Raw genomic sequence first — 18484 nt, forward strand, 5'->3', positions numbered from 1 at the left:
GAGAGCCTTCTCTGTTGCAGCTCCGGCCCTCTGGAATGAGCTCCCTGTTGAGATCCGGACCCTTACTACCCTCCCGGCCTTCTGCAAAGCCACCAAGTCCTGGCTGTTCCAGCAGGCTGGTGGGGGGGGGGGGCTGAGAAGCATCTACCTCCACAGAAATTGTGAATGTTGGTTTTGTTTTTAATACGTTGTCTTTGTCTCGTTTTCCCCCTTTCCCTTGTCTTTTGTGAGCCGCCCGGAGTCCTCCGGGAGTGGGCGGCATACAAGACAAATAAATAATAAATAAATAAATCTTCAGACAGAGCTGACTCTTCGGCTTTGAAATGAAGATGAGCACCACCCCCTAGAGTCGGGAATGACTAGCACATATGTGCAAGGGGAATCTTTACCTTTATCTTTACATCTGTTTGCAGGTTCTCATAGTCTTGAGAATACTGTAAAACTGTAATTTGGCATTTTCAGCAATACCACACCCATAACAAACAATTGGTTCATTGAACAACTGCAGCATTCTCTTAATGGACACGGCAAAAAAAGTTTTTTTTTTTCCTGATAGCCTATTTTACAACCATCACGACGTATCTTAGATACAGGTTGTAAGTTTTGCAACTTATAAAAGAATAATGGAAGAGTGATTAAATGAGAAATGTTTTATTTTGCCAAGAGTGACGAGAGCTCCTTCTATACAAACCAATGCAATGCGTTTCCATGCATTTCTAGGCTTCGCACAATATTGGAATTGCCATGGACACAGGACAAGGCTTGCTCGTCCCTAATGTGAAAAATGTCCAGGCTTGTAGTGTGTTTGAAGTTGCTTCAGAACTAAATCGCCTTCAAAAATTGGGCTCAGCTAACCAGCTGGGAACAAATGACCTCACAGGAGGAACATTCACACTTTCCAACATTGGCACAGTAAGTTAAACAGCATATAACATTGAACTGATAAACTGTTTGGAATATCATGGGGGCATAAACTCTATCAAAGGCGAGGGGGCAGTGGTGGGATTCAAAATTTTTTTTAATACCAGTTCTGTGGGCGTGGTGTGGCTTGGTGGACATGGCTTGGGCGTGGGGAGGGGAAGGATACTGTAAAATCTCCATTCCCTCCCCCCCTCCAGGGGAAGGATACTGCAAAATCCACATTCCCTCCCAATCAGCTGGGACTTGGGAAGCAGAAAATAGATGGGGGCAGAGCCAGTCAGAGGTGGCATTTACCAGTTCTCCGAATTATTCAAAATTTCCACTACTGGTTCTCCAGAACTGGTCAGAACCTGCTGAATGCTACCTCTGGGTGTGGGTGGGGAAGGTGGGGGGGATTGAAGTAATTTAGGAGAATCAAAGGATAAAGTCATTGCTTCTATGAGAAGGTATCTACTGGCCTTCCTTTAATGCTTGAGTGTCTATAGAATGGATTCAAAGACAAGAATAGCAATAGCAATAGCAGTTAGACTTATATACCACTTCATAGGGCTTTCAGCCCACTCTAAGCGATTTACAGAGTCAGCATATCGCCCCCCACAGTCCAGGTCCTCATTTCACCCACCTCGGAAGGATGGAAGGCTGAGTCAACCTTGAGCCGGTGAGATTTGAACAGCCGAACTGCAGATAACAGTCAGCTAAAGTGGCTGCAGTACAACACTCTAACCACTGCACCACCTCGGCCCTAAGAAGTGGGGTCTCTTGTACCCCAAGTGTCATGTCACTTATTTCCCCAATGATATTTAAACAAAATACATTTTCCACCTAGAATGAACATCAGCTATATTGACTAGAGTTTCTGGGAATTATAATTTGTCTGGAATGTTCCAGATTGAAAAAAGCTGCTTTAAAACCTGCCTAAAAGAGACATCACTAAAAGCTTACTGATTTTCAAAAGTGTTAACTTCCCTTTTTGCTTCCTAGATTGGGGGCACTTATGCAAAACCTGTGATCCTTCCTCCTGAAGTAGCTATTGGTGCTCTGGGAAAAATACAGGTATTTTCACTGTGAATTATGAAAGATCTCCCTAATAAATGTTTGTATTGGTTTTCTAACTTTATCGTAGTCTTATACAGTCTATAGGTTAAATCATGTTCATTAATACTTCACATGTAGTTTCAAGTTGTTCTTTGTTATAGTAACCTAGCAAGTGATTATTAACAATAATAGCTTTTTCTTTTGATGTCTTATATTTGAGTATTGTCCTAAGGTTTAAATGTCCTCACAGAATACACATTTGAGACTTAGGGACCTAATCAAATTAGACTTATAGCCTAATTTGAATATTGGATTTTTTTAATGTGTATTCTTAATTTGTGGGGATGTCAAATCCCAAAAGTATTGCTCATATTAATATAAAATCTATTATTTTTTTTAAATGCAATAGAGGGTGATGTCTTGGAAACTTATAGTTTAAGAGCCCCCCATTACTAATTACTTTCAGTTGACCAAATCTGGACTCCTAAATTATTTTCACATATTGTTGTAAGATCCATTATGCCTATTACGCTGTCAAAATGAGCTGTACATTTAATTGCTGTTAATGCTTGTTCATATGCTTTGAAATCTTGAGTAAATACCTTGTAATTATCTTATCAGTAAGGCTGCTCAGGTGTGGGAAATTCTCATGAATTAATCCACTGCTTTTCTTACATCATTTTTGCTTTTTTTTTTTTTAAATTTTTAGGCCCTTCCTCGATTTAACAGTAAAGGTGTGGTATTTAAAGTACAAATAATGAATGTGAGCTGGTCAGCTGATCATAGAATCATTGACGGTGCAACCATGTCTCGATTCTCTAACTTGTGGAAATCTTACTTGGAGAATCCTGCTTCCATGCTGATGGATCTCAAGTAAAGAAGACAAACATCTGGATGGCTTATTTTAATTCCAAAAGTGCAATCAGGCTACTTAAGCTAGCAAGTGCCATTAAAACTGACTTCATATTTCAGAACTGCATTGCGTTTGCTGGAGCTTTCAGATCCTGGCTCTGTGTCTTGATTATCTGTTACATTTTTGTCTAGTTGAATTGCTTAGTGGTAAATTATTTGCCTAGAAGTTGTAATGGGTCATGGTGTGACTCCTTCACAAGGTGGCGGAAACCTATGTTGGCAAAAGAGTGCTATATTCCATTTTTACACTATTATCAGATGGAGGCCGCTAATAATATTTGTGGGACTCTAAAACTTCTTGCACCATTCACAAAATAAACTGCGACCTGATTAGAAATGAAAATCCCTGGATGAAAACAGTAACCGAATGTTAACTATTTTTTAAGCAATTAATTCACTACAGATGATTTTCAAATAAAATGTTTTAACGATTATTCTATTAAAGATGCAAAGGTTCCATTTTTTGATAGTGCTAACTGTCCTCTTTTTAAAATATTCTTTTCAAATATTCAAGTTTTGTAGCAGACATTCTTCATTACTGAAATGAATATGTACACCAGAAGAATGCCAAACTCTGGACCATGGATACTTCCCCCCCCCCCCTCAAACTCCAATTTGGAGCTGGCTTTTACAGCATAGAAGTAACACTAGGCATATATAAGATCCAAGATTGCATTAAGCATTTCTGTAATGTCTGAAGCGGCTCACGGTTAATGTGGAGATCTTTGAAATGTCTAATAGTAGTTTGTAAACCATTGTTTTTCAAACGTGGCAACTTTAAGACGTGTGGATTTCAGTTCTTGAAGTCCGCACATCTTAAAGTTGCCAAGTTTGAATAACAAGGTTGTAAACCCTCATTTTCATAGACAAAAGACTTGCTATGGAGCCATAGATGAATAGCTTTTTCAGGTGTAAAACATGCTGTAAAAACTGAAATAGGATTAAAATCTATATACTCCAAAAGTGGATGTGATTATTAGGGGGCCTTAAAAAAAATGACCACATGCTTTTAACAGAATATTAAAAATTTCAAAATGAAAGTTTGTGGTGAATGTCAATTTAAGGAAACCTATTGTAAATGTGTAAATATATACATATATATGTTTATTTAAGATCCATGTAATATATAATCTGTGAAAGGGGGAACATATCTAGATCTGGGCGTTTCTCTATATTCATTATTTTGAGGAATAAGCAGAAGAAATGTAAAACTGATAAATCAGTAAATCTCTAAGGAATTTTATATAACACATAAACACATATACGTTGAACATTTCTTTGTTGTTTTTGTTTAATAAAGGATATTTTAATAAATCCCACTTTTTACAACCTTTGTAGCTTTATCTGGGATGCTGTTATGTGACTCTGCATCAGTGGTGGGTTTCAAAAATTGTTCGAACCTACTCTGCCTCCTTTGTGGGAGTGGCTTGCCGCCCATGTGACCGGATGGGAGTGGCTTGCCGCCCATGTGACTAGATATGAAGATGCCGACGACACTTGTCAGAACCACCTTAAATTACCTCACACACAGCACTGGCATGCATAAGAATATGATGTAAACTTGTTTTTTAAAAGGAATCTTTGGTTTGCGTTAAAACAACTTCAACACACGCAATGTTCTGATTGCACCACAAACGCAGTAGTCATCCTTACCTTTCACAGAGGCACTGAGTTTTATAAATGTGAGCATGATAGTGTAGAATAATCATATCCAAGGACCAGTGGTGGGTTTCAAAATTTTTTGGAACCTCTTCTGTAGGTGTGGCCTGCTTTCCGGGTCCACTGGTGGAACCTCTTCTAACCGGTTCGGTAGATTTGATGAACCGGTTCTACCGAATCGGTGCGAACTGGTAGGAACCCACCTCTGCTCTGCATCCTCTATACCGGGGTTTTCCAAAATGGTCAATATTTACCCCAAGGATCAATGGGATTATCCAAGGAGTTGATGTTATTATTCTAAAAGTACTTATTAAATTATTTTCATATAAATGTTTATATGAACTTCTTGATGGAGTCAATGAGCTGAAGAGTTTGTGGACCTCTGTTCTAAATGTACGTATCCATGTAAGAGCTACAATTTTTCTCATTGTCCTAGTGAGAAAGCATCCTTGGCAAATCTCCCTTAGTCTTCACATTTCAATCTTCTTTTGAACTTTAGACTCCTATTAAAAACTGAAATCTTTGGAAGTTGTAAAAAAAAAATCATTCCTTCTTGAATTGGAGCTTAACCAAAGTTTCAGGAGTGGATTCTTGGTGGTGTTTTACAGAGCTGTGGCCTGCGTTAGAATTATTTTAGTCATTGTTATCAACTGCAACAGATTCTTTGGGCTGAGGGGAAAGTTTTAAAGAAAGCAATAAAGAATATTTGTGGTGGGGATTGAACAATTTCCAGTTAGTTGCTGGACCAATGCATCATTTCACCAAGATTGTCAGTAACTGTTTCCTTGATTTGTAAGTCACGCTTATGCAATCAGTAATGGGCAGAGGTGGGTTCCTGCCAGTTCTAACCTATAAAAGAGGTTCCACAAATCTACAGTGTTGTTTAGAACCGGTTCCAGCTCCCTCCCCCTGCATGAGTGAGGTCCTGAGCGCCCACAATGCTCGTGCAAGTGGTTCCAGTTCTAAGCTCTTGTATAGAAGAGGTTCCACAAATCTACAGTGCCGTTTAGAACCGGTACCAGCTCCCTCCCCCTGCCCGTCTGCACATCATCAAGATGAAGAGCGAGAGGAGGGATTCTGGGAGTTGAAGTCCACAAGTCTTAAAGCTGTCAAGTTTGAACACCCCTGGGGTTTTTTTCCTAAAGGGTTATGGGTGCAAGGGTCTTGTAACTGGACAGCTTTAAGACTTGCGTGCTTCAAACGCCAGAGTTTCTGAGCCAACATTTTGGTTGCTAAGCAAGAGCGTTGTTAAGTGAGTTTCACCACGTTTTACAAGTTGGCCACGCCCACCCAGTCACATGGCTGGCAAGCCACCCCCACAAAGCAGGCCACACCTACAGAAGAGGTTCTAACCAATTTTGAAACCCACCACTGGTACTGGGCCACCTTGTGCTCTCGTGATTCCTTCACGTCTTTTATCACTATCGGAGTCTTTTCCAGCGATTTATTTATTTACATACGTCCAAAATATCTAAACTCTAGTTTCATAATGCCTCCAATGACTAGCCTGCTTCGCTTCATCTAGTTTTCAGTTATTCTCGTGGACCAAAACCTATCTGCAGTTTTCTTCAGTATCTGAAAAAAGCAATTCCATGATCTCCAAGAAAGCTTTAATTTTGCTTCATTCAGCCTTCCTGATGGCCCAGGTTTCACAAAATCTGTTGCAACAGAGGACACTGGTCTTGTCTTGAATCTCTGTCATTAGTTTGATGTCTCTATTCTTTAACAATTTGCCTAGAATCAAGTTCTATTGTATTTCCCCCCTCAGGCAGAACTTCATTTTATGGCTTCCGTCCCTCTCTTTGTGAAGGTTGTTACTCTTTGAACATGTTCCTGCCAATGTCATGGGTTAAAATTAGAATCCAGCAGCCCTGACATTTTGCTCTGTCATAACTGACAGGGAGGGTTTAATGGCTTTAACAAAGTGATCAAGATTCATTGACGGAATTCTTACTGTACAGAAATCTCTCGGCCATGGGAAACCATCTGTGGCTACAAGTAAGTGGTTGATAAAATCCTTTAATTCGTTCCTGGAGGGGATAGTGAATTGGCGAGGTGTTGTTGTTTTGCTGCTAAAATTGGGAGCGTGCTTTTCAAAGGGCCGGTCGTTCCCGATGGCCATTATTTTGCAGAGTAACCAGACAGTGTCAGCCTCTGCTTTGCTGCTGCTTCGGCTGCCATTGAAACGGGGAGGGGGGGGCATGGTATTTGGGAGGGGACTACTGATTGTGCTGGAGGAAGATTCTGGAGTTTCTGCTGCCTGTCTTACTGCGCATGCGGAGGAGGTTTCCCGCCAAGGCCAACGGCACCGGCATTCCATCTTGGTGATGCCTTTCGAAGTTATCTCGCACCTGACATTTGGGAGAATTATGATTGGACTGTGACTGGGATGCCAAGGGGTGGGGAATGGGTTATTCTATATATCGTTTGCTTTCGCGCCTAAATAGTCAGTCTTCGCTTTGCTACGCTTCTAATCATTTATAATTAGTAAAAGTACACTTGATTTCTATCAATGGAGTCTTGTGGTTTTCTTTCCTGATTATCCAATGAAGGAGTGCTGACAGTCAGGCTTTGTCCAAAAGCTTCTGGCAGACAGACAACAGGTTTGCATGCAAGACTCTTGAGAATAGACTCTGGTGTTAATGGTGTGAATTAATGGTTTGTCCTTCCTATAGATGTTTCCCCTGGAGGTCAATTAAAAATCCAAAAATCGAAGGCATTTTGTCGATCTAACGCGGGTTTCCTGTTTTGCCCATGAACACTTCTGGATGCCATGCCCCAAAGTGAAAAGCAGGTGCTGAGTTTGAACGCGGGAAGAGCGATGACTGAAACAACTGTTTGTGTTGGCTCATTTGTGGCTATGAAAGACCTGTGGGAAGTCAGAATCCAGAAAATTACCGAAGAGCTTCGGAAGCAAAAAGAATTCAGTCAGAAGGCTGCTGGGAGGTAGGTACTCAGAATTGGGTATCCTTTCGACCAGTGGTGGGATTCAAATAATTTAACAACCGGTTCTCTGTCCTAATGACCAGGTGGGTAGGCGGGGCTTAGTGGTCATGTGACAGTGTGGGCGTGGCTAACTCAACATTACTCAGGTCGATGGGCGCTTCGCCTTAGCTGTTACAATGGTAATTAGGGTTAACCGGAGAGGCAGTTTCTGTAAGCAGGTCAATAAAGATTAAGCTAGAAACAACACCAGAATGTTTCCTTCCTGCCTCTCTTACAGGATTAGCCCTGTGAAGTGGGAAAAAACCAAAAGGAGATTTCTTCCAACAACCGGTTCTCTGAACCTCTTAGAAAGTTAAGAACCAGTTCTCCCGAATAGGTGCGAACTGGCTGAATCCCACCACTGCTTTGGACGAGAAGTATGATCACATTTCAAATGGGATCTCCCTGTGATTTTCAAGAGTTCTCGAAAATAGTGTGAAAAACAGCAAACAACATAGTAAAAAAAAAATGTAGATGTTTCAAAATACTGCCACTCTGTTCTGCAAGTAGAAATAGTAGTAACATTCCAGTATTCTGCTATTAAAGTCTCTTTTATGCCATGGCCAGCCAGCCCCCAAGACGATACACAACTCCGTAGTAAATGCGGTGCAGCACGATGATTTGGAAGCTTTTGGTTTCTGAGAAACAGTGATACTAACCTGTTTCACTGTTTGCATAGCACAATTGTTGATTTTGCTCTCCTGATCAATCCAGACTCCAAATGTTTTCAAGCACGATGGAAGTTGCAGCAATAAAGAAAATGCACCTTTAAAGCTTCACAACTTTTATTTCTAGACTGGCAATTATTTGGGAAGAGAGAGCCAGTTTGGCCAAGCTGAAAAGCAAAGTAATCAATGAAGATGGAAGAGCTGTTTTAAGGATCGAGCAAGAAGAATGGCAGGTATTTGTTCAAAAGCTACTAAGATATATTTTTTTTTTCATTCTTCACTTTGCTTCAGTATTTTGATTCAATCAGTTTAATGTTCAGCGGGTCCCCATTTCCGGGAGAACTACGAGAGCCATTTGTTTTGGATGAGAGCTCTTGAAAACATGTGAAAAGGACTTCATTTTTACTAAGTATAGCTAGGATGCGATGAAAGCGAATTCAAACAATGCTATATTTGATTTAGTGTGAATTGTAAATTGATGTCAGGTTGGGTTTAATGACAATTTTTCGGCTTTTAACCCTTGCTTAACTCTGCTCGAGTGATCATAAAGTCAGACTAAATTTGGCACGTGGTTCTCCCGCCTCCTCCTGTAGAGGGCGCTTTTTAAGAGGCTTTTTTAAACAGTTAAGCACTAAGCAGAGTCATCCACTGTGACTCTGGCAGCAACTAGCTCAGCCTTTTTCCTTTTAATTTTTTTTTTCTTTTCATCATGACAGTGGTGAGGCTTTGCCTCTCCTGCTTCCCCTGACTGCACGTCACTGCTATACTTCGTAGCAGTCTCTTTAGTACCTAAAACTGATTATTGCAACCTTTTAATATACAGGTGGTCCTTAGCTTACAAACTTTCTTTTATTAATTGTTTGAATTTCCAGTGACACTGAAAAAAAGTATTTTTTAACTGGTACTCATACTTGAGACTTGTCACAGCATTCCCCAGGTGCATGGGATCAAACTTCAGGCACCGAGCAGCTGGAATGTATTGACGATGGCTGCAGTGTCCTGGGTCATATGATCACCACTTCTCAGCCAGCTTCCAACAAACAAAGGCAATTAGAGAAACCGGACACGTCTAACGCGGGGTGTCCAACCTGTGAGTTGTGGCCCACTATCAGTCCGCAGCAGCCTAATTCACAACTGGGCCATGTGAGTGCAGTGGTGGGTTTCAAAATTTTTTAGAACCTCTTCTGTAGGTGTGGCCTGCTTTGTGGGAGTGGCTTGCTGGCCATGTGACTGTGTGGGAGTGGCTTGCTGGCCATGTCACTGGGTGGGAGTGGCTTGGTGCTTAGCAACCATAATGTTGGCTCAGAAACTCTGGCATTTGAAGCACGCAAGTCTTAAAGCTGTCAAGTTACAAGACCCTTGCACCCCAAACCCTTTAGAAAAAAAAACCCCAGGGGTGTTCAAACTTGACAGCTTTAAGAATTGTCAACTTCAACTCCCAGAATTCCTCCTCTCGCTCTTCATCTTGATGATGTCCGGACGGGCGGCGGGAGGGAGCTGGAACCGGTTCTAAACGGCACTGTAGATTTGTGGAACCTCTTCTATAGAAGAGGTTAGAACTGGCAGAAACCCACCCCTGTGTGAGTGGCTGGCTAGTGTGAGCATGTGTGCACAGGGGCTCGTGGCCCCACTTGCACGAGCCTTGTGGGCGCTCAGGACCTCACTCATGCAGGAACTTGGGGCCCCACTCATGCGAATGTCGTGGGTGCTCGTGGCCCCAGTTGTGTGAGCACTCAGGGCCTAACTCATGCAGGGCTTGTAGCCCCACTTGTGTGAGCATTGCAAGCACTTGGGGCCTCACTTTCACGGGCATCATGGGTCCTCTCATGTGCAAGTGCCCAGGGCTTAACTTGCGCACCCCTCATGTGAGCAATAGATGCTCCCGCACACGCATGCACCTGCCCCTCCCACAAAGCCATCCTCTCTTTCCTTGTGTCCCCCCCCCCCACGCTCCAGGCTGCCAACCACTAAAGTTTGGGGAACTCTGCTCTAACAACCATATGATTCCCTTAACTCCTGTGATTCACTTAACTACAGCAAAATCATTGTAAAATTGGGTACAACTCATTTAATAATCACCTCACTTAGCAACAGGAATTAGCAATAGCAATAGCAGTTAGACTTATATACCGCTTCATAGGGCTTTCAGCCCTCTCTAAGCGGTTTACAGAGTCAGCATATTGCCCCCACAGTCTGGGTCCTCATTTTACCCACCTCGGAAGGATGGAAGGCTGAGTCAACCTTGAGCCGGTGAGATTTGAACCGCCGAACTGCAGCTTAGCAGTCAGCTGAAGTGGCTGCAGTACTGCACTCTAACCACTGCACCACCTCGGCTCCTCCACAATTCTGGTCAAAATTGTGGTCATAAGTTGAGGACTGCCTGTAATATTATTGATTTGGGGTACTTAGAGTCTCTACCATTTTTGTTTTTGTTTTCTCTCATTCAAATTCAGACTCTACCTTCTTGCGTACTGAAACTGAATTACGTGCAGGAATGGCAACTTCACAGAACTAATTTGATCAAAATCCCTCACTGCGTTGGTCGCTTTCAGAATCTCATCGTCCTAGATCTATCTCGAAATTCCATTGCAGAAATTCCTAGAGAGATTGGTGAGTGTCACGTCAAAATTCCTCCTTGCAATTGCCTCTTCGGGTTGGGTTCTGAATTAGAGAGTTTTTTTTTTTTAAATTAATATTTATAGGCCGCCCTTTTCCCCCGAGGGGACTCAGGGCGGCTTACATAAAATAGGGAGGGGGGGTATAAACAATAAACATAAAACAATACATAAGAGTAAAATAGTACACAACATTCATTCTTCATTCGGGTGGGGACAGATTATGATCTTATCCCCAGGCCTGACGGGCTAGCCAGGTCTTAAAGGCTGTGCGGAAGGTCTGAACGGTGGTGAGGGTACGAATCTCCATGGGGAGATCGTTCCAAAGGGTCGGAGCTGCTACTGAAAAGGCCCTCCTCCGTGTAGTTGCCAGTCGGCACTGACTGGCGGATGGTATTCGGAGGAGGCCCAATCTATGTGATCTTATAGGTCGCAGGGAGGTAATTGGCAGGAGGCGGTCTCTCAAGTACGCAGATCCACTACCATGGAGGGCTTTATGGGTGGTAAGTAGCACCTTGAAGCGCACCCGGAGATCAACAGGTAGCCAGCGCAGCTCGCGGAGGATAGGTGTTATGTGGGCGAACTGAGGTGCACCCACAATCACTCGCGCGGCCGCATTCTGGACTAGCTGAAGTCGCCGGATGCTCTTCAAGTTCGAGTTCCTTGAAATTATGGCAGAACTTAATTTTAAAGGGTCATATTTGGGAAACAATTTGAAAAATTCCTTCTTGATAAAAACAGCAGACGAAAGAAATTGGTAGTGCTATTCTGTTGTTTAACCTTGTTTTTTTGGATTCCTTCAAAACGCATATTGTGCTTTTATAGCGTTAAGAGATGTTTTCACTTTTACTTCAGGAAGTTCCCATGATTATCTTATAAAATTAATGCAACAGTAAAACAGTTGAGTCTTGAAACATTATAAATAACATGTTCTGGAGCATGCGGGCTGCTAGAATAGGAGCTATTTTCTATGTATTAATTTTATTTTTATTTATTTATTTTGTCAAGCATATATATATAACATTAGTAACACTAATATTCTTGATGTTTTTTCCTTTCCCTCTAATTTTAACAGTTTGCTTTTTGTAAGTGAATATTAAATCCAGGCTTTCTTTAATCTGTCTTACTCCTATAGGTCAATTGTCAAATCTCCAGGAGTTGATCCTCAGTTATAATAAAATTAAGTTGGTCCCTAAAGAATTAGGCAACTGCGTTGGCTTAGAAAGATTGGAACTGGCCGTAAACAGAGACATCTGTGACCTTCCTCATCAGGTTAGGAAATACCATAGTCTCCTTCTCTATGTTCATAATAATATGTGGTTCAAATGTTTAAAATGACTTGTAGTAAACGAATAAATGACCAGCTAATGAATTCTTTTTTTTTTGTTCCCTTATGTGAACATACTAGTTTGCCTCATCAGTCGTGCAAAATATATCACTGACATGGAGGCATTAAATTGTGATTTTTCTTCCCTGTAACTTGAAGCAGCTGTGTTGTACAGCCACACAATGAGAGATGTCATTGCTGATAAATGACATCACCTGTGTACTCAAATCAAGAGTCTCGCTGAAGTTTCATGCAATAAATTAAATGTAATGGTTCCCGCCCTGCTGGTGTTTTGAATCTCTTTACCCAGATCTTAGGTGAGCAGGATTAAAAAGCCTTTCAAGGTGTTGGTTATTACCTTTAAAGCCCTGCATGGCTTAGGACCAGCATACCTGCGAGACCGCCTACTGCCACACTCCTCCCAACGGCCGATAAGATCCCACAGGGTGGGCCTCCTTCAGATGCCGTCAGCCAGACAATGTCGGTTGGCGGCTCCCCGGAGGAGAGCCTTCTCTGTGGCTGCTCCGACTCTTTGGAACGAACTACCCCCAGAAATCCGGACCTCACCCACTCTCACGGCCTTCAGAAAAGCTGTCAAGACCTGGCTATTCCGGCAGGCCTGAGGCTGTTGACCTCATTGTTGAGGTCCAGCCCCGACTGAAATGAATGTATCTGTGTTGTTTTTAACTTGTCTATTTTATTTTTATTTTCTTTTGTTTTCCTTTTTTCCCCCTTTCTGTAAGCCGCCCAGAGTCCTCCGGGATTGGGCGGCCTATAAATAAAATTAAACTTGAAACTTTTGTATTTTTTTCCTTGTTGGCTTCCCTCTCAACCCTGAGCAAAGCATGATAGACATCTTTGATTTGATTTTTATTATATTTATATGCTGCCCTTTTCCCCCAAAGGGGACTCAGGGCGGCTCACAATTCAAATCAGGGAAGGGGGGGTACAGACAAAAAATTAAAAAAATGAAACATAACAATGCATAATTTAAAAACACACAACAGTCATACCATTCGAGACAGGGGCAACAGCTCTTTAGCCCCAGGCCTGTCGGAACAGCCAGAACACAGAATTTCCCACTGTTCCATTACACCCGAAGCTGATATATTATCTGATGAAATGTGGTTTATCAAAATGAATCATTGCTAAGATTCTTTATTTCTTTTTTTTTAGCTGAGCAACTTGAAGAAGCTTTCTCATCTAGACCTGAGCATGAACCGGTTTACTACTCTCCCGCTAGTTATCCTAGATATGCCTAACTTGGAGTGGCTAGATATGGCAAGCAACCGGCTGAAAGAAATCCCCGGCAATATTGACAAGTAAATGCAATAACAAGAGATGTGATTCATGCCATTGTGATTTAATTATCAAAAATCTTGTAGTTTTAATTTCATAGACAAAAACAAAAGGTTAGGGTTGTTACTTACCTAAGGAAACAAACACAATATAATTCTGGCAAGCAGTTGAATTATATGTATCCTGTAACAGTATAAAGGCTTTTTAAAATATGATTTAAAAAATCTATTTAAGCAGATAAACTGAAATGTATACCATTTGGATCCCATTCTTTTAACCAATTTCAAGCAAACAGAAAAATTATCATGGAAATTGACTGATTCAAATAATTTCCATAGCATTTTAATTTATGTCATAGTTTTGAGCATTTGTCGTCAAAAAGAATCTTTCCGGTAAATAGTGATTTGTTTCAGAGATAGGGAAAGTAAGGTTGAAAAATATAACGGTTACCAAAATTTAGATAGTGCTCAATTTAAAATCAGCCATTCTAGGGTCAGATCTTTATCTGAATGGCATTTACAATTTTAATAATATTTGGTTCATTTTGTTGAAATTACAGAAAATGCCTTTAGGGAAGGATGAACAGATAAAGGACAAACTATTTCGCTGTTCATATTTTTTCCCCATGGAAATCTGCAGTATTTATCAGGTGTATTAATATTTTTTACTGAGTTGGAACAGTTATGAAGTACTGTCAACTCCACCCAACATAAATAGCAAGCAGAAAAGTATGATTCTCTGAGTAGGAATTTTAAGACTCCAAATTGCTTACTTTTGCACTCCAGGTTTACGGCCAAAATGAGAAATCTCCACAGTAAGACAAACTAATATATATATATATTAGATTTTTTACAACCCCTGGTAAGCCCCAATTATGGGAGGAAGCTAACTGCTTCCATCATCTGTCCTTCGGCTCGTCACAAGAGTCCATCACGACAGAAACCCAATATTTTTACTGTTGCCTTTGTTATATTTGTGTTTTTTTATTTATCAGCACAAATAAAAACACACACACACACACACACACATATATATATATATATATTAATATAATATTATATTATATATATATATATATATATGTTATATTTATGCTGATAAATAAATAAAGGGATATATATATATATATATATATATATATATATATATATATATATATATATATATATATATATATATATATATATATATATATATATATATATATATATATATATATATATATATATATATATATATATATATATATATATATATATATATATATATATATATATTAGATTTTAAATTCAAATCCCAGTAAGGGTATGGCTAGCTGAAGAGAGCTAAATAGCTTGAAATAGATCTATACTAGTCTCCCTTTATTTATTTATCAGCACAAATACAACACAAATGTAACAAAAAGGCAACAGTAAAAATATTGGGTTTCTGCCCGGATGGTCTCTTGTGACGAGCCGAAGGACAGAGAATGGAAGTAGTGATCTTCCTCCCATATTTGGGCATACCGGGGGTTGTAAAAATCTAATAGATACCTTTCACCCTGGCTTCGCTGATAACGGATAAGAGCCTGTGGCCTAATGGCTAAGATGTCTGCCTAGTATGTAATATAGCCCAGGTTCAAATCCCAGTAAGGGTATGGCTAGCTGATGAGAGCTAAATAGCTTGAAATAGATCTATACTAGTCTCCCTTTATTTATTTATCAGCACAAATACAACAATATATATATATATATATATATATATATATATATATATATATATATATATATATATATATATATATATATATATATATATATATATATATATATATATATATATATATATATATATATATATATATATATATATATTCATTCAGTTGTTTTTCTGACTAATTAATAGACCCGTTTGACTTTACAGAGCAGAGAACTTACATACTTTGTGGCTCCAAAGGAATGAAATAACCTGTTTGCCTGAATCCATTTCCAATCTTAAGAACATGACTACCCTTGTTCTCACCAGCAACAAACTGCAAGATATTCCTATCTGTCTGAAGGACATGCTAAACCTAAGGTAAGAGTGGGGGTGGGGGGGGACCCTCTTAGCTGCAATTGAAAAATTAAGTGCTCTAGATCAGTGGTCTCCAACCTTGGCAACTTTAAGACTTGTGGACTTCAACTCCCAGAGTTCCTCAGCCAGCTTTGCTGGCTGAGGAACTCTAGGAGTTGAAGTCCACAGGTCTTAAAGTTGTCAAGCTTGGAGACCACTGCTCTAGATAAATGTAACCAGCTTTATTGCCCACGGCTGATATTTTTAGTCTTCTTTTTAAAACAGTACTGACAGATTTGTGTCTCATAACAGTAACTGCGCCATGCTGAATGCATAGCAATAGCAGTAGACTTATATACCGCTTCATAGGGCTTTCAGCCCTCTCTAAGCGGTTTACAGAGAGTCAGCATATTGCCCCCAACAATCTGGGTCCTCATTTTACCCACCTCGGAAGGATGGAAGGCTGAGTCAACCCTGAGCCGGTGAGATCTGAACCGCTGAACTGCTGATCTAGCAGCAGCCTGCAGTGCTGCATTTAACCACTGCGCCACCTTGGCTCTGCATGATTAATCTCACCTCTATTCTCTCCACAATATCTGAAAACTCCCTGTCCCTAGGGAGCAATGGCAAAATACAGATTCCTCAGCATCTATTAGAGAACAGCTGAGATGAAGGAAGGAAATCTAGGACTGGAATAGCATATGCCATTTTAAATTATCTTGAGCTTTACTTGGCAAGGTTTTTCAGAGGTGGTTTGCCACTGCTTGCTTCCTAGGGCTCAGAGAAAGCGACTGGCTCAAGGTTAAGAAGTTGGCTTTGTGCTTAAGGCAGGATAGGAACTTGTGGTCTCCCGGTTTCCAGCCTGATAGCAATAGCAGTTAGACTTATATACCGCTTCATAGGGCTTTCAGCCCTCTCTAAGCGGTTTACAGAGTCAGCATATCGCCCCCCACAGTCTGGGTCCTCATTTCACCCACCTCGGAAAGGATGGAAGGCTGAGTCAACCTTGAGCCGGTGAGATTTGAACAGCCCAACTGCAGATAGCAGTCAGCTGAAGTGGCCTGCAGTACTGCACTCTAACCACTGCGCCACCTCGGCTCTTCTTAATCACTCTACTGAAATGACATTTGGGCTACAATGATTCCGATTTCATATGGTGCAGAATTTTAGTTAAAGTGAAAATAATGACCGTGGCGTGAGCCACATTTCCTCCCCATAGATATAATCATGAGATCAGGTGGTTTTGTTTAGTGTATTCACAGTTTACAATCTCACCTGAATTTGATATGTTCTGGTCATCTTTTAAGTTTTGTTAAAATAAGCTGCGACAATCTGGAGTCTACATTTCCACCATACAATTTTTATCTAAATTTTAATTTAAAATGAGAGCTTATTTTTTTTAAAAAATCCAGTGAGGTTTAAAAGTCGACATGTTTAACCTAAATCAGATTCTCATATTTCTCTGCGGAGTGAGAAAGGGGGGGGGGTAATTGAATGCAGAGCTAATACAGGCTTATTAACACTAAACCATTATTCAATATTCCAGTGAAATGAGACTTAAGATTCCAAAGAACATGATATATTAACACTGCCTTCACCGAGGCTTCATAATAGTTGTATTACCAATATATATATATTTTTAACCTAAAACCAAATTATTAAGTTCGAAAGAGTGTTTCTAGTTTTAGGAATTACCAGTTCATTATCTCCATTATATCATATATAACAGATTTGTCAACTTTAGAAATAACCCATTAAAGCTGCAAGTTATACTTCCTCCTTGCGAGAATCCCGAAGAAGAAGAGGAACAAGAACTCTATGGAATTCAGTTTATGCATTTATATATTCAGAAGTCACTCAGTGGTGAAGGTACTGTTTGTTTATGGTTTTACACACACACACACACACACACACTCAGAGAAGAGAGTGCCCTATTTTTCAAGAGCTGAATTTGCACATAACATTAAACCAGCTTTTAATGATGGTTTGTTAGACAAGCAATAGTGGCCTTGAGGATAGAAAGCATGAAGCCAAACTAGATAGTTTCATAGTAAACAATAACAACCAAACATTTTCTCTTTTAAAAAGTTTGAATCAGACAAATGTGGCCTACAATACATTTAAGGATTGTTAAAGGAAACTAGAATTTACTTGACATTGTGGCATTTTATAGTGTTTAAAAGTCGAGATCCAAAATATTAAATGCACCCAGTCCTACCGTGAACATTAAATAATTCTGATACATGAAGTAGAACCCTAATGCTACTTACTTTAGCACTAAAATGCATGATTTTAATGTTATATGAGCCACATTGCAATGGTGCAATGAACAGATCTTTGAAACATCCTGGTTTATATGAGATCACAGAACTCTTGAGAGCTTAATTCTTTCCTGTTGTGCTATGGAACTAGAGAAAAGAACCTCTCTTCAAGAGAACTGCGGGGGCAGAGTGCAAAAAGAGCACAAGAAATCCCACCTCCTGGTACACAGAACCATTAAGTACTGTGAAAAACATCATTCTGGCCCACAGTGGGTTCAGAGGTCAGTTTAGATCAGTGTTTCTCAACCTTGGCATTCGCTGGCTGGGGAATTCTGGGAGTTGAAGTCCAGACATCTTCAAGTTGCCAAGGTTGAGAAACACTGGTTTAGATAGATACCTTAATCTTTTGTAAAAAATATAAATTAAAAGACTTTTGAAAACTTCACATATACTGGGGAAAAATAACTTTTTAAAAAGTTGGTATATTTCTAAAAAAATGTATATTTCTTGGCAAACATTACATTTTTCTTTCAGAAAATATGGGAAGTGATATTCCAGTTGCTGCTGACACCACTGACTGAAGACCAAAAATAACTCCATGGTATTATAATTTTTTGGAGCAAGAGGAACTAAAATACAGATCTGCTGTAACAAATATATTAGTACTTTTTTTCTGATCTAAAGGACACTGTAAACCAGTGTTTCTCAACCTTGGCAACTTGAAGATGTCCGGACTTCAACTCCCAGAATTCCCCAGCCAGCATTCGCTGG

General features: G+C 40.1%; 2 protein-coding genes across 2 annotated transcripts in view; both read left to right on the forward strand.

The window, feature by feature from the left end:
- The window catches only part of DBT (dihydrolipoamide branched chain transacylase E2), a 29792-nt gene extending 25581 nt beyond the window's left edge, over positions 1-4211 (forward strand). Inside the window, exons 9-11 of the mRNA XM_087719239.1 lie at positions 721-912; positions 1903-1974; positions 2666-4211. Coding sequence (XP_087575365.1) covers positions 721-912; positions 1903-1974; positions 2666-2833 — 432 coding nt within the window. The 3' untranslated portion in view covers positions 2834-4211. The remainder of the gene's footprint in view (positions 1-720; positions 913-1902; positions 1975-2665) is intronic.
- Positions 4212-7203: 2992 nt separating this feature from the next.
- Positions 7204-18481, forward strand: LRRC39 (leucine rich repeat containing 39). The gene is made up of 8 exons (XM_087719241.1): positions 7204-7473; positions 8308-8413; positions 10634-10790; positions 11931-12067; positions 13299-13444; positions 15324-15476; positions 17182-17321; positions 18248-18481. The coding sequence occupies exons 1-8, from the start codon at positions 7301-7303 to the stop codon at positions 18292-18294; spliced, it is 1059 nt and encodes a 352-aa protein (XP_087575367.1). The 5' UTR covers positions 7204-7300; the 3' UTR covers positions 18295-18481.
- The last annotated feature ends 3 nt before the right edge of the window (positions 18482-18484 follow it).

Source organism: Thamnophis sirtalis, unplaced genomic scaffold, assembly GCF_051295495.1.
Source record: "Thamnophis sirtalis isolate CommonGarterSnake01/CBP01778 unplaced genomic scaffold, rThaSir2_p1.2 scaffold_7, whole genome shotgun sequence".
Lineage (NCBI taxonomy): Eukaryota > Metazoa > Chordata > Lepidosauria > Squamata > Natricidae > Thamnophis > Thamnophis sirtalis.